The sequence below is a fragment of the Miniopterus schreibersii genome (assembly GCF_964146895.1).
Source record: "Miniopterus schreibersii genome assembly, chromosome: X".
NCBI lineage: Eukaryota > Metazoa > Chordata > Mammalia > Chiroptera > Miniopteridae > Miniopterus > Miniopterus schreibersii.
Genome location: NC_138104.1, coordinates 58,026,583 through 58,047,829, shown reverse-complemented (window position 1 = coordinate 58,047,829; position 21,247 = coordinate 58,026,583). Strand labels below are relative to the sequence as shown.

Sequence of the window (21,247 nt, the reverse complement as noted above, 5' to 3'; positions counted from 1 at the left end):
GTGAATTTATTTCTGGCTCTTGATTATGTTTTACTGATCTGTCAGTTTTTCTGCCAATATCATACTGTTTTGGTTACTAAAGCTTTATAGTATAGTTTGAAACCAGGGAATGTAATATATCTGGCTTTGCTCTTTGATCTCAGGATTTCTTTGACTAGTTGGCATCTTTTTGTAATTCCACACAAATTTTAGGAATTTTTGTTCAATTTCTGTGAAAAATGTCATTAGAATTTTGAGAAGAATTGCCTTGAATCTGTAGATTATTTTAGGTAACATGAACATTTTAACAATGTTAATTCTTCTCAACCATGAGCATAGAGTACCTTTCGTAATTATTATCAACACAGTATTAGAAGTCTTATCTAGAGTAATCAGGCAAAAAAAGAATTAAAAGGCCTCCAAATTGGAAAGGAAGAAGTAAAGGTGTCACTATTTGCAAATGACATAAATTTATATACAGAAAACCCTAAAGAATCCTTCCCAAAAAATATCAGAAATAAACAAATACAGTAAAGTTGCAAGATACAAAAATCAATATGTAATAATCTGTTGCATTTCTATATGCTATCAACAACAAAAATTAGAAAGAGAAATTGCCCTGGTCAGATGGCTCATTTCTTAGAGCGTCATCTGGTACACCTAAAGGTTGCAGGTTCGATTCCCAGTGAGGGCACATATCTAGGTTGGGGGTTTGTTCCCTCGTCAGGACACATACAGGAGGCAACAGATGAATGTTTCTCTCTCACATCGATGTTTCTCTCTCTCTCCCTCCCTCCCTATCACTCTCCCTTCCACTCTCCCTAAAAGCAACAAAAAACCATATTCTTGGATGAAAATTAAAACAAATTAGAAAGAGAAATTATGAAAACAATCCCATTCACAGTATCAACAAAAAGAATAAAATACCTAGGAATAAATTTAACTAAAGGAGGTGAAAGATCTATACACTTAAAACTATAAGACACTGTTGAAAGCAACTGAAGACACAAAGAAATGGATAGTTTCATCATTTAAGAACTAAATAAATTAGAAGCCATCCCATATTCATAATCAGAATACTTAATATTTTTAAGATAGCAAAACTCCTCAAACTGACATACAGATTCAATGCTATTCCTATCAAAATCCCAGCTGGCTTCTCTGCATAAATGGATAAACTGATCTTAAAATTCATATGGAAATGCAAGAGGCCCCAAACAGTCAAAATAATAGTGAAAAATAACAAAGTTTGAAAACACACTTTCTGATTTCAAAACTTACTACACAGCTACTATAATAAAGACAGTGAAGTATTGGCATATGATCAAAATGGAATAGAATCAAGAGTCCAGAAATAAACTCTCACATTTATTATAAACTGTGGGAGGTTTTAATCCTCACCCAAGGATAATTTTCCATTGATTTTAAGAGAGTGTGGAAGAGAGGGAGGAAGGGGAGAGAGAAAATGTGAGAGAAAGAGAAACATTTGTGTGAGAGAGACACATCAATTGGTTGCCTCCCATACACACCCCAACCAGGGCCAGTGATCGAACCTGCAACCAAAGTACATACCCTTTACCAGGAATCAAACCCACCACCCTTTGGACCACAGGCCAACATTCTAACCACTAAGTGAAAACAGCTAGAGCAATAAACTGATTTTTGACAAGGGTCCAAGACCATTCAATGGAGAAAGAATAGTCTTTTCAATAAATGTTTCTGAGACAACTAGAAAGCCACATGCAAAATAATGAAGTGGGACCCCCACCTCACACCACACTCTAAAATTGTCTTGAAATTAATCATAGATATAAATGTAAGTGCTAAAATTATAAAACTCTTAGATATGGAAAAACTGGAGCCTTCATACACTACTAGTGGAAGTCTAAAATGGTATAGTCACTATAGAAAACAGTCTTGCAGTTTCATAAAAAGTAAAACAGAGTTACCATGTTACTCAGCAAGTCTACTCCTAGGTATATATCTAAGAGAAATAAAAATATGTACACACATCTCAACAATAAAGATAAATTTAAAAGAATATGTATACACAAAAATCTGTACATAAATGTTCACAGTAGAATTATTCATAATAGCCCAATATTGAAAACAACCCAAATGTTCATCAATGAATGAATAAACAAAATGTAGTATATCCATATAGTTGAACATCATTTGGTAATAAAAAGATGAAGTACTGATACATATTACAATAAGGATTAACCCTGAAAACATGCTAAGTGAAAGAAGCTAATCACAAAAGAATACTTATTGTATGATTTCATTTATATGAAATGTCCAAATCAGGCAAATCTATAGAGATAGAAAGTGGATTAGTGGTTGCTAGAGTGGGATCAGGAGGAATGGGGAGTGACTGGTAATGGGTAGAGGGGTTCATTTTGGGGTGATAAAAATGCTTTAATCTTAGATTGTGGTAAAGATTGCATAATTTTGTGAATATACTAAATCCACTAAATTGTATATATTAAATGTGTGAATTTTACAGAATATGAATTATATATTATATGTCAAAAATAAAAATAAAAGAGCAATAGTAGATGATGTTTAAGGTCTCTTTCATTTCTATAATTACATAATTACAGAGCACAAACTCATCACGGTTTACATTTTGTCAACCAAAAATGCACACCTAATTGTATGGTGACAAAATGAGGAAATCCAGAAGCCTAACAGAGGTAAAGTACAACTTGGAACACTGATAGCAGCACACTTTTAGAAAACATGAGCAAACAACACAGCACAATTGCAAATCACTTTTGCATTTATATATACAAAATGCTTCACTGTGAGGCCCTGGTGACTATGATACCTACTGACTCTGCTTGGTAAGAAAGCACTTTGAAAATATTTCTCTCCACAGCGAACTTCTGCATAGTCACTGGTGTCTCAGTAGAGCTCTTCTGAATTAATCTGGCATATAATTGTTCTAGAGTCTGAAAAATAAAACCACCAATACTATGTAATAATGAGAATAACAACTGTTACTAATAATTGCCATAGCTAAAAAATCACTGGTAACTTACAGCCATGGCAGCTTGAAAAAATTCATCAGCGATCACAGCATTTCCAACATCCACCCACCCTTTTCCTGTTTTCATAGTCATCTGGAAGATACAAATTAGAAAATATTTTTTTAAATCACACCTCCTCCAAAGTGGTTGAGGAGGATATTGAAGAAAATATTTAATTTTCTGTCTATATTCAGTAGTATAATCCACAGAAAACAAAAAGGGAACAGCATTTATTAGAGTTCTGTGTTCTGCTTTGAACTCCATAATTTAAGAGAAATGGTCTTAAGAAAAGCAATAATAAAAAATTAATAGACTTGTCCAGCTGGAGTGGCTCAGTTGGTTGAGCGTCATCCCACGTATTGAAGGATTGCCGATTTAATTCCTGGTCAGGGCACATACCTGGGTTGCAGGTTTGATCCCCAGTCAGGTAGCTCACAGAGAAGGCAACCTATCAATGTTTCTCTTTAACATTAATGTTTCTCTCTCCCTTCCTCTCTCTAAGCATGTCTTCGAGTAAGGATTAGAAAAAAATTTAATAGACTTGAAAACACGTTGTTCTAAGGAAATATTAAAAAGTTTCTCTTTAACATCAATGTTTCTCTCTCCTTTCCTGTCTAAAAATGTCCTTGGGTGAGGATTAAAATAAATTAATATACTTGAAAACACATCTAAGGAAATAGTAAAAGAAAACATTGGGATAATTTAGATAAGAAGAGAAAATTCTGAAAAATTAATGTGTCACATACTTGAAGAAAGTCTTATCATAAGCATTAAACTATAAGTCAACAACACCTGGGTTCTAATTTTTAATCATATCTCTAAAAAATTGTTATTAATTTTTTAAAAATGTGTATTAGGTATATTTTATATGCCAGGCACCCTGAAGCAGCTCATAGTATTGTAACTGACAGACATCTAAATAAATAGTTGATATGAAATATGCACAAATGCTGTGGAAGCAAATAAGAACTAAATCAAGATGGAGAACTCAGCACACACTACAGCCAACCTTTATATTATAAACCCCTAGAAATGCAGTGTGTATGTATGTGTGTGTGCGTGCATGTGTGTGTGTGTGTATAAACACTATCAACTTTGGATACGATAAATTTTACTGCAAATTTATATATAAAATATATACTATAATTTTAGTATAAATTTTATATATTATAAAGCCCTAGACACAATATATGTAACATTATAGACATTATATTATGTATATGAGATATTTTATGTATATATTATTTCCAGGAAATTTACATATATTCTCTATAAATAAGGGAAAAGATATACAATTTTTCTTATTCGATAAGGGTCCTGGAAAATAAGGGGCATTTTCAGTTGACCTAAATTAATAAGGAACCTCTGAAAAATATACAACAAATGGAATGAGGTAAAAACCACCATCCCAAAAATTCACAAAAATGAAAAATGTGGAAACATTCTGGATGTGAACTGTAGAAGTATCAGGCAGTTGGCCTCCCCACAAGAGGTATCTTCTCCCTTCTCACTCAGGAAGGAACCATGAGTACAATCACATAGGCTGGAGAAAAATAGAATTTCAGGTGACTTACAACACAGGACAATTGAAATATCCAGTCCTACCTCTCCATCAGTCAGGTTATTGTAAATAGTGTGACACAGTATTTACAGAAAACTATCAAGGAATCCCAAATCAAATATGAGCAATAATCACCAAACAACTGAGGAAATGAATACCAAAAAAGGACATCACACTCAACAAATAGAAGAATACACAAAGAAACAGTATTAGAGAGAAAGAAAATAAAACTATCATTATTATCCACAGAATTAAAATAGTAGTCACAACCAATAAAATGCTCCTTTTAGTTTTCATTCTTTGAATCAAAAAAGCCAAAAATGAAAATGTTAAAGGTGACAAAAGTTAGAAAGTTAAAGGTGAGGAAAGGTAGAGAGAAAAATAAAGGTACTAATATCTTCACACAGTGGAAAGTAAGGACATATTTTAGAAAACTGATGTAGAAAGAAATAAAAATTTAAAGTATATTATTTAGGAGATTCCAAGATGGTGGCGGAATAAATAGAAGCAACACTGATACTCTCCCAGGACTAAACTGAAATTACAACTAAAATATAGAAAAATCACCCTGAATAATCAACTGAAGACTAGATGGAAAGCACCCTCATAACCAAGGACCTGAAGTGGAGACCGCATAGAGACTGGTAAGAAGTGAGGAGCCGCGAGAGGGCTGACTGGGTTCCCACAGGCAGTAGCTAAAGGTAAGGAGGGACTTTTCACAGCTTGAGGGGGGTTCCCACTGAGGACTCACGGGACTAAACCCCAGGCTGGGCTTCCCAGTCCAGAGCACCAGAACTGAGAATGGTGCCCACATAACATCTGGCAGTGAAAAACAGCACGGTTTCTGTCTGCCAGGGAGAAAAGGCTGGAAATGCAGGCTCCCTCTTAAAGGGCCATTGCACAAAGTTTTGTGGGCAGTCACTCACCTTGGGCTCTGGCAGAGGGAAGACAGAGAGGAAAAGACCGGTGTGAGGAGAGTCCAGGGTTGCAGATTCTGGAGCTAGAGCTCACAGGGCAGCCATCTGGATCCCGGGCTATGTCACTCTCCCATATGGGACAGGTCATCTTTCTCAGACAGATCTTAACCATGAAGGCAGCATTTGCCTGCGGGGAGGGAAGCAACTGCCCCATCCTGTGGAGTTTACATCTTGCTGTGGTCTACAGACTGAGGCTCATTAAGAGACTGAGAATATCAATCAGCCAACAGAAAGAGGCAGACCTCTGGGTGCTTTGAGTCTTTGCATGATCTGCTTCTGGACCCAGGGCTTGAAAAAGCAGACACTGGTGTGCATCTTGGTCCTTTCCAAACGCACCTGGCCCCAGGAGAGGGAGCCACAGCGTTGGATGGTTGATAGCACCAAACACTGTACTCAAGGCCAGTCACAAACAGCATCTGACATTGGCCTGCAACAGAGACCTTCCAAAAAAACTGGGAGTCCTAGCAGATCTACCTAATACAAAGAAAAAAACACAAACAGGAAGTCAAAATGGGGAGACAAAAAAGCAAGCCCCAAATGAAAGAACTAGGGAATTCAGAAGAAGAAGAAATAAATGAAATGGGAATAAGCAATCTATCAGATATAGAGTTCAGAATACTGATTGTAAGGATGCTCAACAGCATGAGAGAGATATGGAAATTATGAAGGAAATCAAAAATGACATAGTAGAAATAAAGAATACATTGGAAGGATTGAACAGTAGATTAGTGCAAGCTGAGGATCCAATCAGCAAATTAGAAAACAGGATAGAAAAAAATCACTCAATCAGAGAACAAATAAAAAACAGGAGGGCAGTTTAAAGGAGCTGTGGGACAACATGAAATGTAACAACATTCGCATCATAGGATTGCCAGAAGGTTAAGAAACTAAGAAAAGGGTAGAGAATTTGTTTAAAGAAATAATGGCAGAAAACTTCCCTAACCTGGTCAAGGAAAAAGTCACACATGTTCAGGAGGCACAGAGAGTCCCAAGCAAGAAGAACCCAAAGAGGACCATGACCAGACACATGATTAAAATGCCAAAAATTCAAGACAAAGAGAAAATCTTAAAGGCAGCAAGAAAAATGCAATCTGTTCCCTACAAAGGGGCTCCAATAAGGCTGTGAGCTGACTCCTCATCAGAAACTCCACAGGCCAGAAGGAAATAGCATGAAGTATTTAAGGAAAGGCAAAACAAGGATCTGAAACCAAGATTACTCTGTCCAGTAAGGCTATCATTCAAAATAGATGGTGAAATAAAGAGCTTCCCAGACAAAAAAAAAAAAAGGCTAAAGGACTTTTTCACCACCAAACCATCATTGCAAGAAATGTTAATGGGACTGCTGGATTAAAAAATAGAAATAGAGAGAAAAACATAGGCATAAAGAATTAGAATGGCAATAGATAAGCACCTATCAATAATAACCTTAAATTTAAATGGATTAAATGCTCCAATCAAAAAACATCAGTTAGCTAAATAGATAAGAAAACAAGACCCAAATACATGCTGTCTACAAGAGGCCCACCTCAAAACAAAAGACTCACACAGGATGAGAGTGAAGAGACGGAAAAAATTTTTCCATGCAAACAGAAATGAAAAAAGGCTGGGGTAGCAATACTCATATCTGTCAAAATAGGCTTCAAAATGAAGACCATCACAAGAGACAAGAATGGTCACTACATAATAGTAAAGGGATCAATCCAACAAGAGGATATTATCCTGATAAACATATATTCACCCAAGACAGGAACACCTAAATTCATAAAAAAAAAATTCTGGAAGACTTATAAGGGAGAGATCGACAGCAATACAGTCATAGTAGGGGACTTTAACACACCACTGACTGCGCTGGATAAGTTTTCCAGGCAAAAAATCAACAAGGGAACAGTGACCTTAATTGACAAACTAAATCAGATGGATTCAATTGATATTTACAGAACATTCTACCACAAAGTTGCAGAATATACATTCCCCTCAAGTGCACACAGGACATTCTCAAAGATAGACAATATGTTAGGACATAAAACAAGTCTCTATAAGTTCAAAAAGATTGAAATCATATCAAGCATCTTCTTTGACATATACACCATGGAATACTATGCAGCTGTAAAAAAGAAGGACCTCTTACCTTTAGAGACAGAATGGTAAGATTTGAAGAGTATTATGCTAAGCAAAATAAGTCAGTCAGAGAAAGACAAGTATCACATGATCTCACTCATACGTGGAATATAATGAACAAAATAAACTGATGAACGAAATAGATCCCGAGACACAGAAGCATGGAACAGACTGATGAAGCTCAGAGGGAAGATGGGTGTGGGTGGAAGGGTGTGGAAGAGATTTACCTAATACTTATGTGTATATATGCATAACCCATGGACACAGACAATAGTGTGAAGGCTTGGAGGTTGTGGCAGGTGCAGGGTGGAGGGGAGCAATGGGATGGAAAGGGGGGACATCGGTAATTCTTTCAAAAATAAAGGTAATTTAAAACATAAAAAAGATGAAGTATGTTACTTAAAGTTTAAAAGGTAGCCATCAGATAAATAGTATAATTAACAAAAAAAAGGGGGGGAGGTAATGTTAGAAAATAAGAGATAAATCTTCATCTATCATAGCAGAAAACTAGATCATATATAAGCTTGATAAATCAAGATTTAATTTGGAATGATATCAGTATTATGGCAGAATGAGAACACCTCTTGCTTTCTCCCCTTGAAGTTACATCTTAGACAACTATAATTCAACAAAGCTGAGGGATCCACACATTGAGATATCTGAAGTTGGGCATTTCAGAATAAGCATTAGAGGGAGGAAGCGGGGAAGGACAGAAACAGGAGGTGCAGACAAAGTCCAGTGTTCACCACAGACAACACACACAAAAATTACAAGCCAATATCTCTGATGAACATACATGTGAAAATCCTAAACAGAATACTAGCAAATTGAATGCAACGATACATGAAAAAGATAATATACTGCCCTGGCTGGTGTGGCTAAGTTGGTTGGAGTGTCATCCCATAAACCAACAAGTGGTGGACTAGATCCCCAGTCAGGGCTCATACCCAGGATGCAGGTTTGATCCCCAGTCGAAGCACTTGTGGGAGGCAACAAATCAATATTTCTCTCTTGCATCAACGTTTCTCTCTCCATCCTTCTCTCTAGAATCAATAAAAAATAATAATAATATATCATGAGCAACTGAGGTCTATTCCAGGGATACAAGGATAGTTGAACATATACAAATCAATCAATGTGATACACCACATTAAGAAAATAAAAAATACAAATCATATAATCAGATGAATAGATACAGAAAACACATTTGACAACACACAACATCCATTTATGATTAAAATACTCAATAAAATGGGTATAGAAGAAAGTACCTCAATGTAATAAATGCCATATATGACAAACATTCAGCTAATACCATAAACAGTGGGGAAAAACTGAAATCTTTTTCTCTAAGATCAGGAACAAGATAAGGATAACAACTCTCACCACTATTCAACATAGTACTGGAAGTCCAAGCTAGAGCAATCAGGCAAGAGAAAGACATTCAAATTGGGAATAAAGAAGTAAGATTGTAACTATTTGCAAATGACATCATTCTAAATATAGAAATCCCGAAAGACTTCACCAAAAGACTATTGGAAATAATAAAAATAATACAGTAAAGTTGCAGGATACAAAAGCAACATACAAAACTCCATTGTATTCTTATATACTAACAATGAAGTATCAGAAAAATAAATGAGGAAAACAATCCAATTTACAATTACAAGAAAATATAAAATACCTAAGAATAAACTTAACAAAGGAAGTATGGAGAAACAAGATGGCGGCGTAGGTAACAGCTGTACCCACCGCCTCCTACCACATCAAAATTACAACTACAATACAGAACAACCATCACTCGGAAGCTCCTGAAATCTAGCTGAACAGGAGTCCTATAAGGAGGGAACTGAAGAAGCAACAAGATAGGTAGGAGGGGTGGAGACATGGGCGGATAACGGCTGAACAGCTGAGACACAGCCGTGGGCCCATACTTGGAGCCACAGTTTAAATCCGGGAGGGATATCTCCGCAATGTAGGTTTCCTGGAGCAGTGAGGGGTCCCAGCCCCACATCAGGCCCCCAGCCCAGAGTTCCAGGGCCAGGAAGAGAAATCCCCACAACTTCGGGCTGTGAAAACCAGCTGGGACTGTTGCTGAGGGTCTCGAAGGGTGCAGGAGTCCCAGGCAGCTCCACTTAAAAGGCTGGCACACAGACTCACTCAGACACACTCCCTCTGAGCTCCAGTGCTGGGCAGTAGCTTGAAAGGAACTTGGGACAATTGGGGAACAACTAACCTGCCTGAAATTGGGGTGAGGGGTGGTGGAGCAGCTTTCTCCCAGAGAGAAGAGCTGGCAGAGGCCACTGCTCCTTTGGCGAGTCCTCCCTCTGCAGAGCCAGCAGGCAGGCACCATATTTGAATCTCCAGCATCTAACTCACACCTTAGGCCCCACCCTGATGATTCCTGGAGACCCTACCCCTCCCTATCTGCAAGCTCATCCAAGCCATTTCAAGTGGCTTTTCTACGCAAGTGGCCTCTCGAGCCTCATACTTAGGACTTTTCCAAAATCTCTCAAACAGACAGCAGCTGGCCTCAGCACACTCCATATGTCTTGATAAGTGGCCACAGGCCTGGCACTAGTGGCACCCTGCACTGGTTTATAGCTTGGCCTCTCCTGGACACTTCCATGTCGAGAACAAGTAGCAGCCAACTACGGTTTGCTGTATAACTCATGCTGGGTGTCCCTGAGCAAAGCACTGGCAGAGACTGACTTTGCATCTCCTGGGAGGCCCCAGAGACTGCACCCGGTGGTCAGACTCAACCACGCTGGATTACATCCGTACCACATCCATGAGTGACACACTCAAGGGGCGCACTCGGTGAACACTAAAGCTCCACTGAAGTAAATCCTGCTCCATACGAGTGTCTCCAGCACAGCAGCTCTTTAGCTGTAGTTGCAGCTGGTCCTCACAGCCGATTGGCCTGGGGGTCAGTTCCTCCCAGTGACACCAACAGCATCCAAGGCTCAACTACAACAGGACAGTGCACACAGTCCACACAGGGGAGCACCTAGAAGGCCCAGCTCAGGTGACTGGGGAGGCTGAGCCACTGGACCCTACCGGACACCTACTACACAAAGCCACTCTACAAATTCCAGGAGACACAGCAGCTCTACCTAATACATAGAAACAAACACCTGGGAGCAGACAAAATGTGGAGGCAAACAAACATGTCACAAAGGAAAGAACAGAAGAAATCTCTAGAAAAGGAACTAAATGAAATAGAACCAAGCAAGCTACTAGATACAGAGTTCAGAATTATGGTTATAAGGATGCTCAAGCATATTAGTAAGAGTATTAGAAAACAAGTGATACCATCAATGACCTAATAAAGTACAAATTTGGAACGAAGGCTACACGAACTGAAGAATAATTTACAGGGTATCAACAGTATAGTAGAGGACGCTGAGAATCAAATCAGGAATTTGGAATATGAGGAAACAAAAAACACCCAACCAGAAGAGCATAAAGAAGAAAGAATCCAGAAATATGAAGATAGCATAAGGAACCTCTCGGAAAACTTCAAAAGGCCCAACATTCATATTATTGGGGTACCAGAAGGAGAAGAAAGAGAGCAAGAAATTGAAAACCTATTTGAAAAAATAATTACAGAAAACTTCCCCTACCTGGGGAAAGAGATAGACTTACAAGTCCAGGAAGCACAGAAAGTCTGAAACAAGAGGAACCCAAAGAGGCCCACAGCAAGACACATCATAATTAAAATGCCAAAGGTTAAAGACAAAGAGAGAATCTTAAAAGCAGCAAGAGAAATGCAGTTGGTTACCTACAAGGTAGCACATAGGATTGTCAGCTGATTTCTCAACTGAAATCTTGCAGGCCAGAAGGGAGTGGCAAGAAATATTCAAAGTGATGAAAAACAACGACCTACAACCAAGATTGTTCTACCCAAAAAAGCTATCATTTGGAACTGAAGGTCAAATAAAGAGCTTCACAGATAAGAAAAAGCTAAAGGAGTTCATCACCACCAGACCAGTACTACATGAAATGTTGAAGGGTCTTCTCTAAGAAGAAGCTAACGAACAAAAGAATCTGATGAACTAAATAGATCCAGAGACACTGACGCATGCAGCAACAAACAATCATATTTCAGAGGGAAGAGGGAAGGGGGAAGGGCAGTGGAGGGTGGGAAGAGATTAACCAAAGAAGTTAAATGCATATATGCATAACCAATGGACACAGTCAATAATGGGGTGAAGGCCTGGGGAGGGGGTGGGAGCGAGGTGGAGCGGGTCAATTGGGGGTAAAAATGGAATACCTGTAATGCTTTCAACAATAAAGATAAATTTTAAAAAATAAAATGAAATTTTTAATTCCCACTTAAAAACAAACAAAACAAAAAAACAAAGGAAGTAAAAGACCTATATACTCGAAAGTACAAGACATCGATGAAAGAAATTGAAGAAGACACAGAGAAATGGAAAAATATTCCATGTTCATGAGTTGGAAGAATTAACGTTGTTAAAATGGCCATATTACATATAGAAGTATACAGATTTAATCCAATTTCCATTAAAAGCCCAATGGCATTTTTCACAAAAATAGAACCAAAAATTTCTCAAATTCATGTGGAACCACAAAAGGCCTTGAATAGCCAAAACAATCTTGAAAAAAAAGAACAAAGTTGAAGGTATCACACACCCTGACTTCCAAATATACTACAAAGCTACAATAATCAAAACAGTATGGTATTGGCAGAAAAACAGGCACACAGGGTAATGGAACACAATTAAGAGCCCAGAAATAAACCCACACATATATGAACAACTAATTTTCAACAAAGGAATCAAAAACATCCAGTGAAGAAAGGAATGCTTCTTCAATACATGGCGCTGGGAAAATTGGAAAGCTACATGCAAAAGATTGAAACTAGACTGCTGACACCATACACAAAAATTAACTCAAAATGAGTTAAACACTTGACTATAAGACCTAAACTTGTGGCCACTGGTCTTAGGTTTTTTGGTGAGTTTGTCCCCAAAGAAAAGGTAATTAAAAGCAAAATTAAATAAATGAGAGTACATCAAACTAAAACATGTCTGCACAGCAAAAGAAACCATGAACAAAACAAAAAGGCATTCAGCTGAATGAAAGAAGATATTGGCAAATATACCTGCAAAAAGGGGCTAATATCCACATACATATAAAATTCATATAACTCAACCTCAAAAAAATAAAATTAAAATATGAGCAGAGGACTTGAACAGACACCTTTCCTAAGATGACAAACAAATGGCCAATAGATATATGAAAAGATGCTCAACTTCACTAGCTATTAGAGAAATCCAAATCAAAACCACAATGAGATACCACCTCACATCTGTTAGAATAGCTGTTATCAAAACAAGAAATAACAAGTGTTGGAGAAGATGTGGAGAAAGGGGAACTCTAGCACACTGCTGGTGGGATTGTAAACTGGTGCAGCCACTATGGGAAATAGGATAAAGTTTCCTCGAAAAAATTAAGAATAGAACAATCATAGGATGCAGCAATTCTTTTTGTGGGTATTTATCCAAACAATATGAAAACATTAATTCAAAAAGATATATGTACCCCTATGTTTGTTGCAGCATTATTTACAAAGCAAAGATTTAGAAACAACCTAAGTATCCATCAACAAATAGATGGGTAAAGAAAATGTGATATATATATATATGAAATGGGATACTACTCAACCGTAAAAAAAATATTGCCATTTGCAAAAACAGGGCTGGATCTTGAGAGTATAATGCTAAGTGAAATAAGTCAGATGGGGGGAAAAACAAGAACCATATGCTTTCAAGAATATATGAGATATCAAACAAAAAGTGCCGGGCTGGTATGGCTTAGTGGTTGAGCATTTACCCATAAACCTGGACGTCACGGTTTGATTCTCTGAAATCAATAAAAACATAAAAAATATGACAGGAGACTAGACTTTAGGTGGTGAGCACACAATGGAATATATAGATGATGTATTATAAAATTTTACACCTGAAACTTATATAACATTATTAACCAATGTTATTCCAATAAATTTTATTTTTAAAATATTTAATTATTATTACTATGGGCTAAATTGTGACCCTCAAAATTTGTATGTTGAAGCCCTAACACCCAGTACCTCAGAATGTGACTGTATTTGGAGATAGGGTATATAACAAGGTGATAGAGTTAAAATGAGTACATCAGGGTGAGGCCTAATCCAAACTGACTGGTGTTTTTATGAGGAAATTTGGATACACAAAGGGACACAAGGGATGCACACACATAGAGGAAAGGCCATATAAAGACACAGAGAGAAGGCAGCCATCTACAAGCCACAGAGAGGCCTCAGAATAAACCACACCTGCCAGTGCCTTGATCTCGGACTTCTAGCCTCCAGAACTGTGAGAATATAAATGTTTGTTGTTTAAGCCACCCAGTCTGTAGTATTTTGTTATGGCAGCCCTAGCAAACTAAAACAGTGATACAAGCATATGATTAAGATAAATGGAGGCAACCAGGAGAAGTGAAAACAGAAATCACTACAAGTAATAACCTTGAAATAGGAAAAGATATATGCACAAGGCAATTATTGCCACACATAAATGTCCATTGAAGAGGGATGGTTTAATATAATAAGATACATGCACCAATTGAACATTACATAGCTATAAAAATTAGTAATATCTCTATATACTGCTATGGAGTGATCTCTAAGATATAATGGTAAATGAGATTTTAAAAGGTAAAGTATATATATGGAATGCTACCATTTATCTAAGAACTTTGGGGCTTGAAAAATATGAAAAATGCCTGTTTGCTTATATTCAAAAACCAAAAGGGTAAAAAATAATATAAACAAAACAGTTAACTACAGGGACAAGGAGGGAACCAGGTAGAGAGAACAGAGACAGAAGCTAGACTTACATGAATATACTTCCTTTAGACGATTAGACATCAGAACCATGTAAATATTTAACATAATTATAAAACAAAATTCAGATGGTTGGGAAGATGACGGCACTGTGAGAAGCAGCAGAGCGCCCCTGCTCCCAGCCATGGAATCGATTTACTCCTAAAATCCTACGTAGCCAGCTTGGAAAAAAACAGAGAAACATACCTGAGTGGACGGAGTGCGAGTGGGGAGCACTGAAGAAACATCACGGAGTTCAGTAAGAGAGGGGAGGCGTAGGAAGGGGGGGTTCCCCCTGAAGCCTGTGCTGAGCTCCGAGCCCGGAGGCTTGGAGGCTGCAAAGCTCCCTCCCCTGGAGAGTGAGGACCGGCCTCCAAAAGCGGGGATCTCACACCCGGAGTGACAAGAGGGGAAGGCGTGCCCCGTGCACAGGGCAGAGGGACCAAGGGGAGCAGTGAGTCCTCGAGGAGTGGACGGTGCATTCCTAGCAAAACAAAGCTTCTAGTAGCGGCTGCAACCAGCATCTAATGCTCAGGTAGCCTAGCATAAGGAAGGCTGTCCCAAAGTGTGTGGCACCCAAGTGGTAAGAGACAAGAGGAATGCACTGAGCAGCCACACATGGGGACCTTCTACCTCCCTGTGGGGCACTGTGTTGAGCCCCAGAAAGGGCTGAATCTGCGTGGAATGGGGGAGGGAAGGAGTCCTCCCCGACGTGAGCTCCTGGTGTGGAGACACTGGGATCTGTGACCAGCCCTGAGGGGCGCCATGGTGGCATGTGAAGCTGCCCCAGCTTTGCTCAGACCAGCGATTCCAGGAGCTGCGTGGAGCTGACATTGGGTCCACTCCCGCTGGGTGCCTTGGCACGAGGGCAGCGGGACCCTGCAGGCAGGCTCTCTGCCTGTGTGTTGATTTGTGCCTTTGTGAGTCTGATCACAGAACTCGCTCCTGCCTTCCCTGCCTGCACTGGGCGAACAGACTAGCAGAGGCTGGGATTGTGGTCTGCACAGTACTCTGTCTAAGGGGCGGGCCTGGTTCAATAAGCCAACCAGAGCTAAGCAGGGAGGGGCGGAGCCCGCCTGCCTCTCCTGCAGCCAGGAGCACTGCCCCCAACGGGAAAGGGGCAGGCCCAGCTCACTGAGGCCCCAGACACCCCCGCAGGGCACAGTCCTGAGGGGGAAGGGAGAGCAGCTCACAGAAGGACTGTACAAGAATAAGACTCTCGGGGGCTATTGTTTGGGAAATAGAGGAAACGCTGAAAACCCCTGCTGGGGGCTGGGCAGGCAAAGGGCTCACCAGAATGTTTTTTAAATCGAACCCACTGAGCCCAGGCTGCTGAAACGGCCCATACAGAAAATGCAACAGGCTGAAATCAATCTGAAGCTGCAGCAGGCCAGAGAATAGGGAACTAGAATCAGAGGACAGGGTAGGGACTGAGGAGCTGGATGTGTAACAGAGACTATCTCACAGTGAGTGCCTGACAGTGAAACCTCTGAATAAGGGGAGTGATACCCTAAGCTGCACTAGCCATCCTGCACCCTAAAGACTCTACAGAAGACTCTGGAGTAACACCAGGCAACTACAAGGTTGCAAAATAGCTGACAAGAGGAGGTGGCCCACGGAGAGCCTCAGACCAACCATCTACCTAAGGACACCAGAGCCAAACCTAGATGGCTCCAAACACTGGCTGATACACAAGTACCTCACAGGAAAACTGAAATCCGCATACAAAACAGAGAGCCGCAGACAACATAAGCTGCCCAGAAGAAACTCACCTGATTGCCTTTTTTTCTTCTGTTTTTATTTTGTTTTGGTTTGGGTTTGGTTTTTTTGTTTGTGGGTTTGTTTGTTTCTTTTTTCTCTTTTTTCCTTACAAAGAAGAGAAAGGGGAGAAGATTTATTTGTTTTTTCCTCTTTTTTAAATTGTATAATAATTTTTTTAAAAAACATTTTTAACTAAATTTTTTCGTTTTTACATAAAAGAATTTTGTCTTGCTTACTTTTTAGTTTTGTTTTATTTATTTGCTTTGTTTTGTTTTATCCTTCCTTCTACTATCAAGACTTTTGTGATATCCCTGCTTAACAACTGGGACTTTATCATTATAACCAAGTTTACTGATTTCTTCTATAGTTTCTACCAAATCTCTTACCAGACTCCATCCCTGCCTGGGCTATATATCTCTCTCTCCTCTCGATCCATTGGCATAACTTTTTCTTTCCTTTTCTTTTCTTTTGTTCTTTTGTTATCCTCCCCTCTGTCTTCCTCTCTTTTTGTTCGATTGTTAGTTTCTCTTATTCTCTTAATTGTATTTTTATATTCTCATTTTCAACTATGATCCTATTCCTACTCTCTCCCTTAATTTTTTGCTGGCCCTTCTTTCAGAATTGTTTCTCTGCTTCTGTTATGTCCTAGTAGCTTCTCTATTTTTTACATTTTAGTTCATTATTATTTTCTAAATTTTCACCACTATTAACAACAATATACGTCTCTCTCTCTCTAAGTGTTACTTTACTTTCTCTTTCTCTTAAGCTTTTTTATTTGTGTGTGTGTTCTCCCTTCACTCTCCCAGTTCTATTTTCACGGGGGTTGTTTTCATTGTGACTGTCAAGATATTTTGTAAGATACCTCTTGTTTACTGGAAGTTTCATTGTATACTGTCCTCCCTTGCCAGCACCCATACAACAGCTTACATGACGAGGTTGGGGCTGAGACACAGTTAGCTAACTTGAGAGGAAAGTCCTCCCAAGGACTGATCAATGACAATCTAGACCCAACCACAACAGGAGAACATAAAGAAGCCACAAAAGGAGGACCCACAAGAGGGACACACCTAGAGCAAAGAGCTCAGAAGTATAAGGAAAACACACTCTGGGCTCCACTGGACCCACAAGACAAAATCCCATCCCACAAGACTGGGAGACAGCAAATATATCTAATGTATAGATACAAATACTAAGACCTACCAAAATGGGGAGACAAAGAAACCACCCCCAAATTAAAGAAAAGAAAAAATCGCCAGAAAAGGACTTTGATGAGAGGGAGTTGAGCAAGTTATCAGAAATGGAGTTCAGAGTACTGATTATGAAGATGTTCAAGGAACTTAAGAAGACACTACATGATAAGATTGAGGACCTTAGTGAAGACATGAAAAAAGAGATACATACCATAAACAAAACTCAGACAGAGATAAAGAATGCTGTATCTGATATCAAGAATGCACTGTAAGGAATTAAAAGGAGGCTCAATGAATCAGAGGATAGGCTAAGTGACTTAGAAGACAAGGTAGAAAAAAAATCACTCAGTCAGAGCAGAAAAAAGAAAAAACACTTAAAAAGCATGAGGGCAGTCTAAGGGAACTATGGGACAACATGAAGCAAAACAACATTTGCATTATAGGAGTGCCAGAGGGGGAGGAAAGAGAGCAAGGGATAGAGAACTTGGTGGAGGAAATAATGACAGAAAACTTCCCTAGGCTGGCGAAGGATTAAGCCACACAAGTTCAGGAAGCACAGAGGGTTCCAAACAAGAAGGACACAAAGAGACCCACTCCAAGACACATCATAATTAAAATGGCAAATGTCAAGGACAAAGAGAAAATATTAAGGGCTACAAGAGAGAGACAAGCAGTGACCTACAAGGGAACCCCCATAAGGCTGACATCTGATTTCTCAACAGAAACTCTTCAGGCCAGAAGGGACTGGCATGAAATTCTCCAATAATGAAAAGCAAGAACATCCAACCAAGATTGCTTTCTCCAGGAAGGTTATAATTTAAACTTCAAGGTGAAATAAAGAGCTTCCCAGACAAAAAAAGGCTAAAGGAGTTCAGTACTACAAAACCAGCATTGCAAGAAATTCTAAAAGGACTACTTTAAGAAAAAGGAATAGTGAGACGAAGGTATACCAGCATAAAGGGGGGAAATGCCATTAAATAAGTTTATATCAATAGTAAACTTAAGCCCAGCCGGGCGTGGCTCAGCGGTTGAGCATCGACCTAGGATCCAGGAGATCGGGGTTCAATTCCCGGTCAGGGCACATGCCCAGGTTGCGCACTAGGTAGCCGATCAATGACTCTCTCATCATTGATGTTTCTATCTCTCTTTCTCCCCCTTCCTTTCCTCTTTCTGAAATCAATAAAAATATGTTAAAAAAAAAAAAATAGTAACCTTAAATGTAAATGGAATAAATGGTCCAATCAAAAGACAAAAGGGTAGCTGAATGGATAAGAAAACAGGACCCAAATATATGCTGTCTACAAGAGACCCACCTGAGATCAAAAGACCCACACAGGCTAAAAGTGAAGGGATGGAGTAAAATATTCCATGAAAATGGAAAGGAAAAGAAAGCTGGAGTAGCAATTCTTATTTCTGACAAAACAGACTTCAAAATAAAGACCATAACAAGAGACAAAGAAGGTCACTACATAATACTAAAGGGATCAATCCAAGAGAAAGAAAAAAACCCTTATAAACATTTATACACCCAATATAGGAGCAACTAAATATATAAAAATTTTCTTGGGGGACTTCAAAGGGGAAATTGACAGCAACACAATCATAGTGGGGGACTTTAACACCCCACTGTCAGCATTGGACAGATCATCAAGACAAAAAATCAACAGGAAAACACAGACTTTAAATGACTCACTAGACCTAATGGATTTAATTGACATTTACAGAACATTGCACCCCAAAGCAGCAGAATACACATTCTTCTCAAGTGCACATGGAACATTCTAAAAATAGACCACATGTTAGGGCACAATGCAATTCTCTACAAATATAAGAAGATTGAAATCATATCAAGCATCTTCTCAGATCACAATGCCATGAAACTAGAAATCAACCATTATAAAAAAACTCAAAAATATTCAAACACATGGATGCTAAATAGCATGTTATTAAACAATGAATGGGTTACCAATGAGATAAAGGAAGAAATCAAACACTTCATGGAAAGTATCGAAATTGAACAGACAACAACCCAAAATCTATTGGACACAGCGAAAGCAGTCCTGAGATGAACATTCATAGCATTACAGGCCTATCTCAAGAAACAAGAAAAAGATTTAATGAACCATCTAACACAACAGCTAAAAGAACCAGAATGAGAACAGCAAGAAAAGCCCCGAGGAAGTAGAAGGAAGGAAATAATAAAGATCAGAGCAGAAATTAATGACATAGAGACTAAAAAAACAATACAAAAAAATAAATGAAACCAAGAGCTGGTTCTTTGAAACGGTAAATAAGATTGATGCACCTTTAGCCAGACTCACTAAGAAACAAAGAGAGAGGACCCAAATAAATAAAATCAGAAATGAAAGAGGCGATATAACAACTGACCCAACAGAAATACGAAGGATTGTCAGAAAATATTATGAGCAACTATATGCCAACGAACTGGACAACCTGGATGAAATGAACAAATTCCTAGAAGCACACATCCTTCCAAAGCTGAATCAAGAAGAGGCAGAAAACCTCAATAGGCCGCTAACAACTAATGAAACTGAAGCAGAAATCAAAAATCTCCGAGCAAACAAAAATCCTGGACCAGATGAATTTACAGGCGAGTTTTAACAAACATTCAAAGAAGAATTAACACCTATTCTATTCAAACTATTCCAGAAAATTTAAGAGGAAGGAAAACTCCCAAACCCTTTTTATGAGGCCAGCATCATCCTAATCCCAAAACCAGATGGACATCAATATTGTTAGTGCCAGAAAAAGAGATACAAATATAAAATCAAGAAGCTAAGTAAAACCCTATAATCTTAAATGTCAACTGGAAATATCAGTATGAACTCATTATATATTTTCTCTTTTTAAAAATATGTATTTCAAAGCTCTGTCTACTTCAAAAAGTCTAGAAATAATGACCAATGCAGTAACAATGAGTGCTTGTAATGTCCACATTGTGGTTTCTTAACATTTTCCACTAAAAGGAAACAGGGCTCCTTGGAGAAATGGCTGTTTCCAGGCCTAAGGCAAGAACTATACAAGATGAGCCTAGATATCTTGTCATATCAAAAATCAAATGAAACTATTAAAGACTACTGAGGTCATGCCGAAGGACTCATATAACTTAAAGAGAAAAGCTCCTTCTGGCCAAAGATAGGATATTGTGCTTCAAGAATAACTCCACTGGACTGAAATTCATTAAACATGTTAAAATCCATGAGTTCACAGTAATACTTTTTTAAAACCTATTTGGTCATCGTTTAAGGTTGTTAGAGAACCAACTCATTATTCTGAACACTGCTAAATAAAGGGAAAATATCAAGACTGTCTTTCTTGTATAATGATACTTCAAAGTAACCAAATAATTGATGAGGAAAAGTTTCTATTTCAGTTAATAAACAAATAAGGAATATAGAATTAAAATAGGCAAAACCTTACAGAAATAATGGACCTGGGAACAAAAATCACCTAAGGGCACTAACACAAGAAAAAAGAGACAAGTAGCCCTGGACAGTTTTGCTCAGTGGTTAGAGTGTCGGGACGAGGACTGAAGGGTCCTAGGTTCGATTCTGGCCAAGGGCATGTACCAGTCGGGGCTCTTGCAGAAGGCAACCAATTGATGTGTCTCTCTGACATCGATGTTTCTCTCTCTCTCTCTCTGAAAAGCAATGGAAAAAGAATATCGTCAGGTAAAGATTAAAAAAATGAAGAAAAAAGAGAGAAGTAGACAT

The 21,247-nt window shown here is 38.6% G+C and overlaps 1 protein-coding gene across 1 annotated transcript in view; it reads right to left on the bottom strand.

Moving 5' to 3' along the window:
* Positions 1-21,247, bottom strand: part of TEX11 (testis expressed 11) — a gene marked incomplete at both ends in the record, with an annotated part of 365,391 nt that overhangs the window by 291,037 nt on the left and 53,107 nt on the right. Inside the window, 2 exons of the mRNA XM_081125501.1 lie at positions 2,814-2,933; positions 3,024-3,104. Of these exons, the coding sequence (XP_080981627.1) occupies positions 2,814-2,933; positions 3,024-3,104 (201 nt within the window). The remainder of the gene's footprint in view (positions 1-2,813; positions 2,934-3,023; positions 3,105-21,247) is intronic.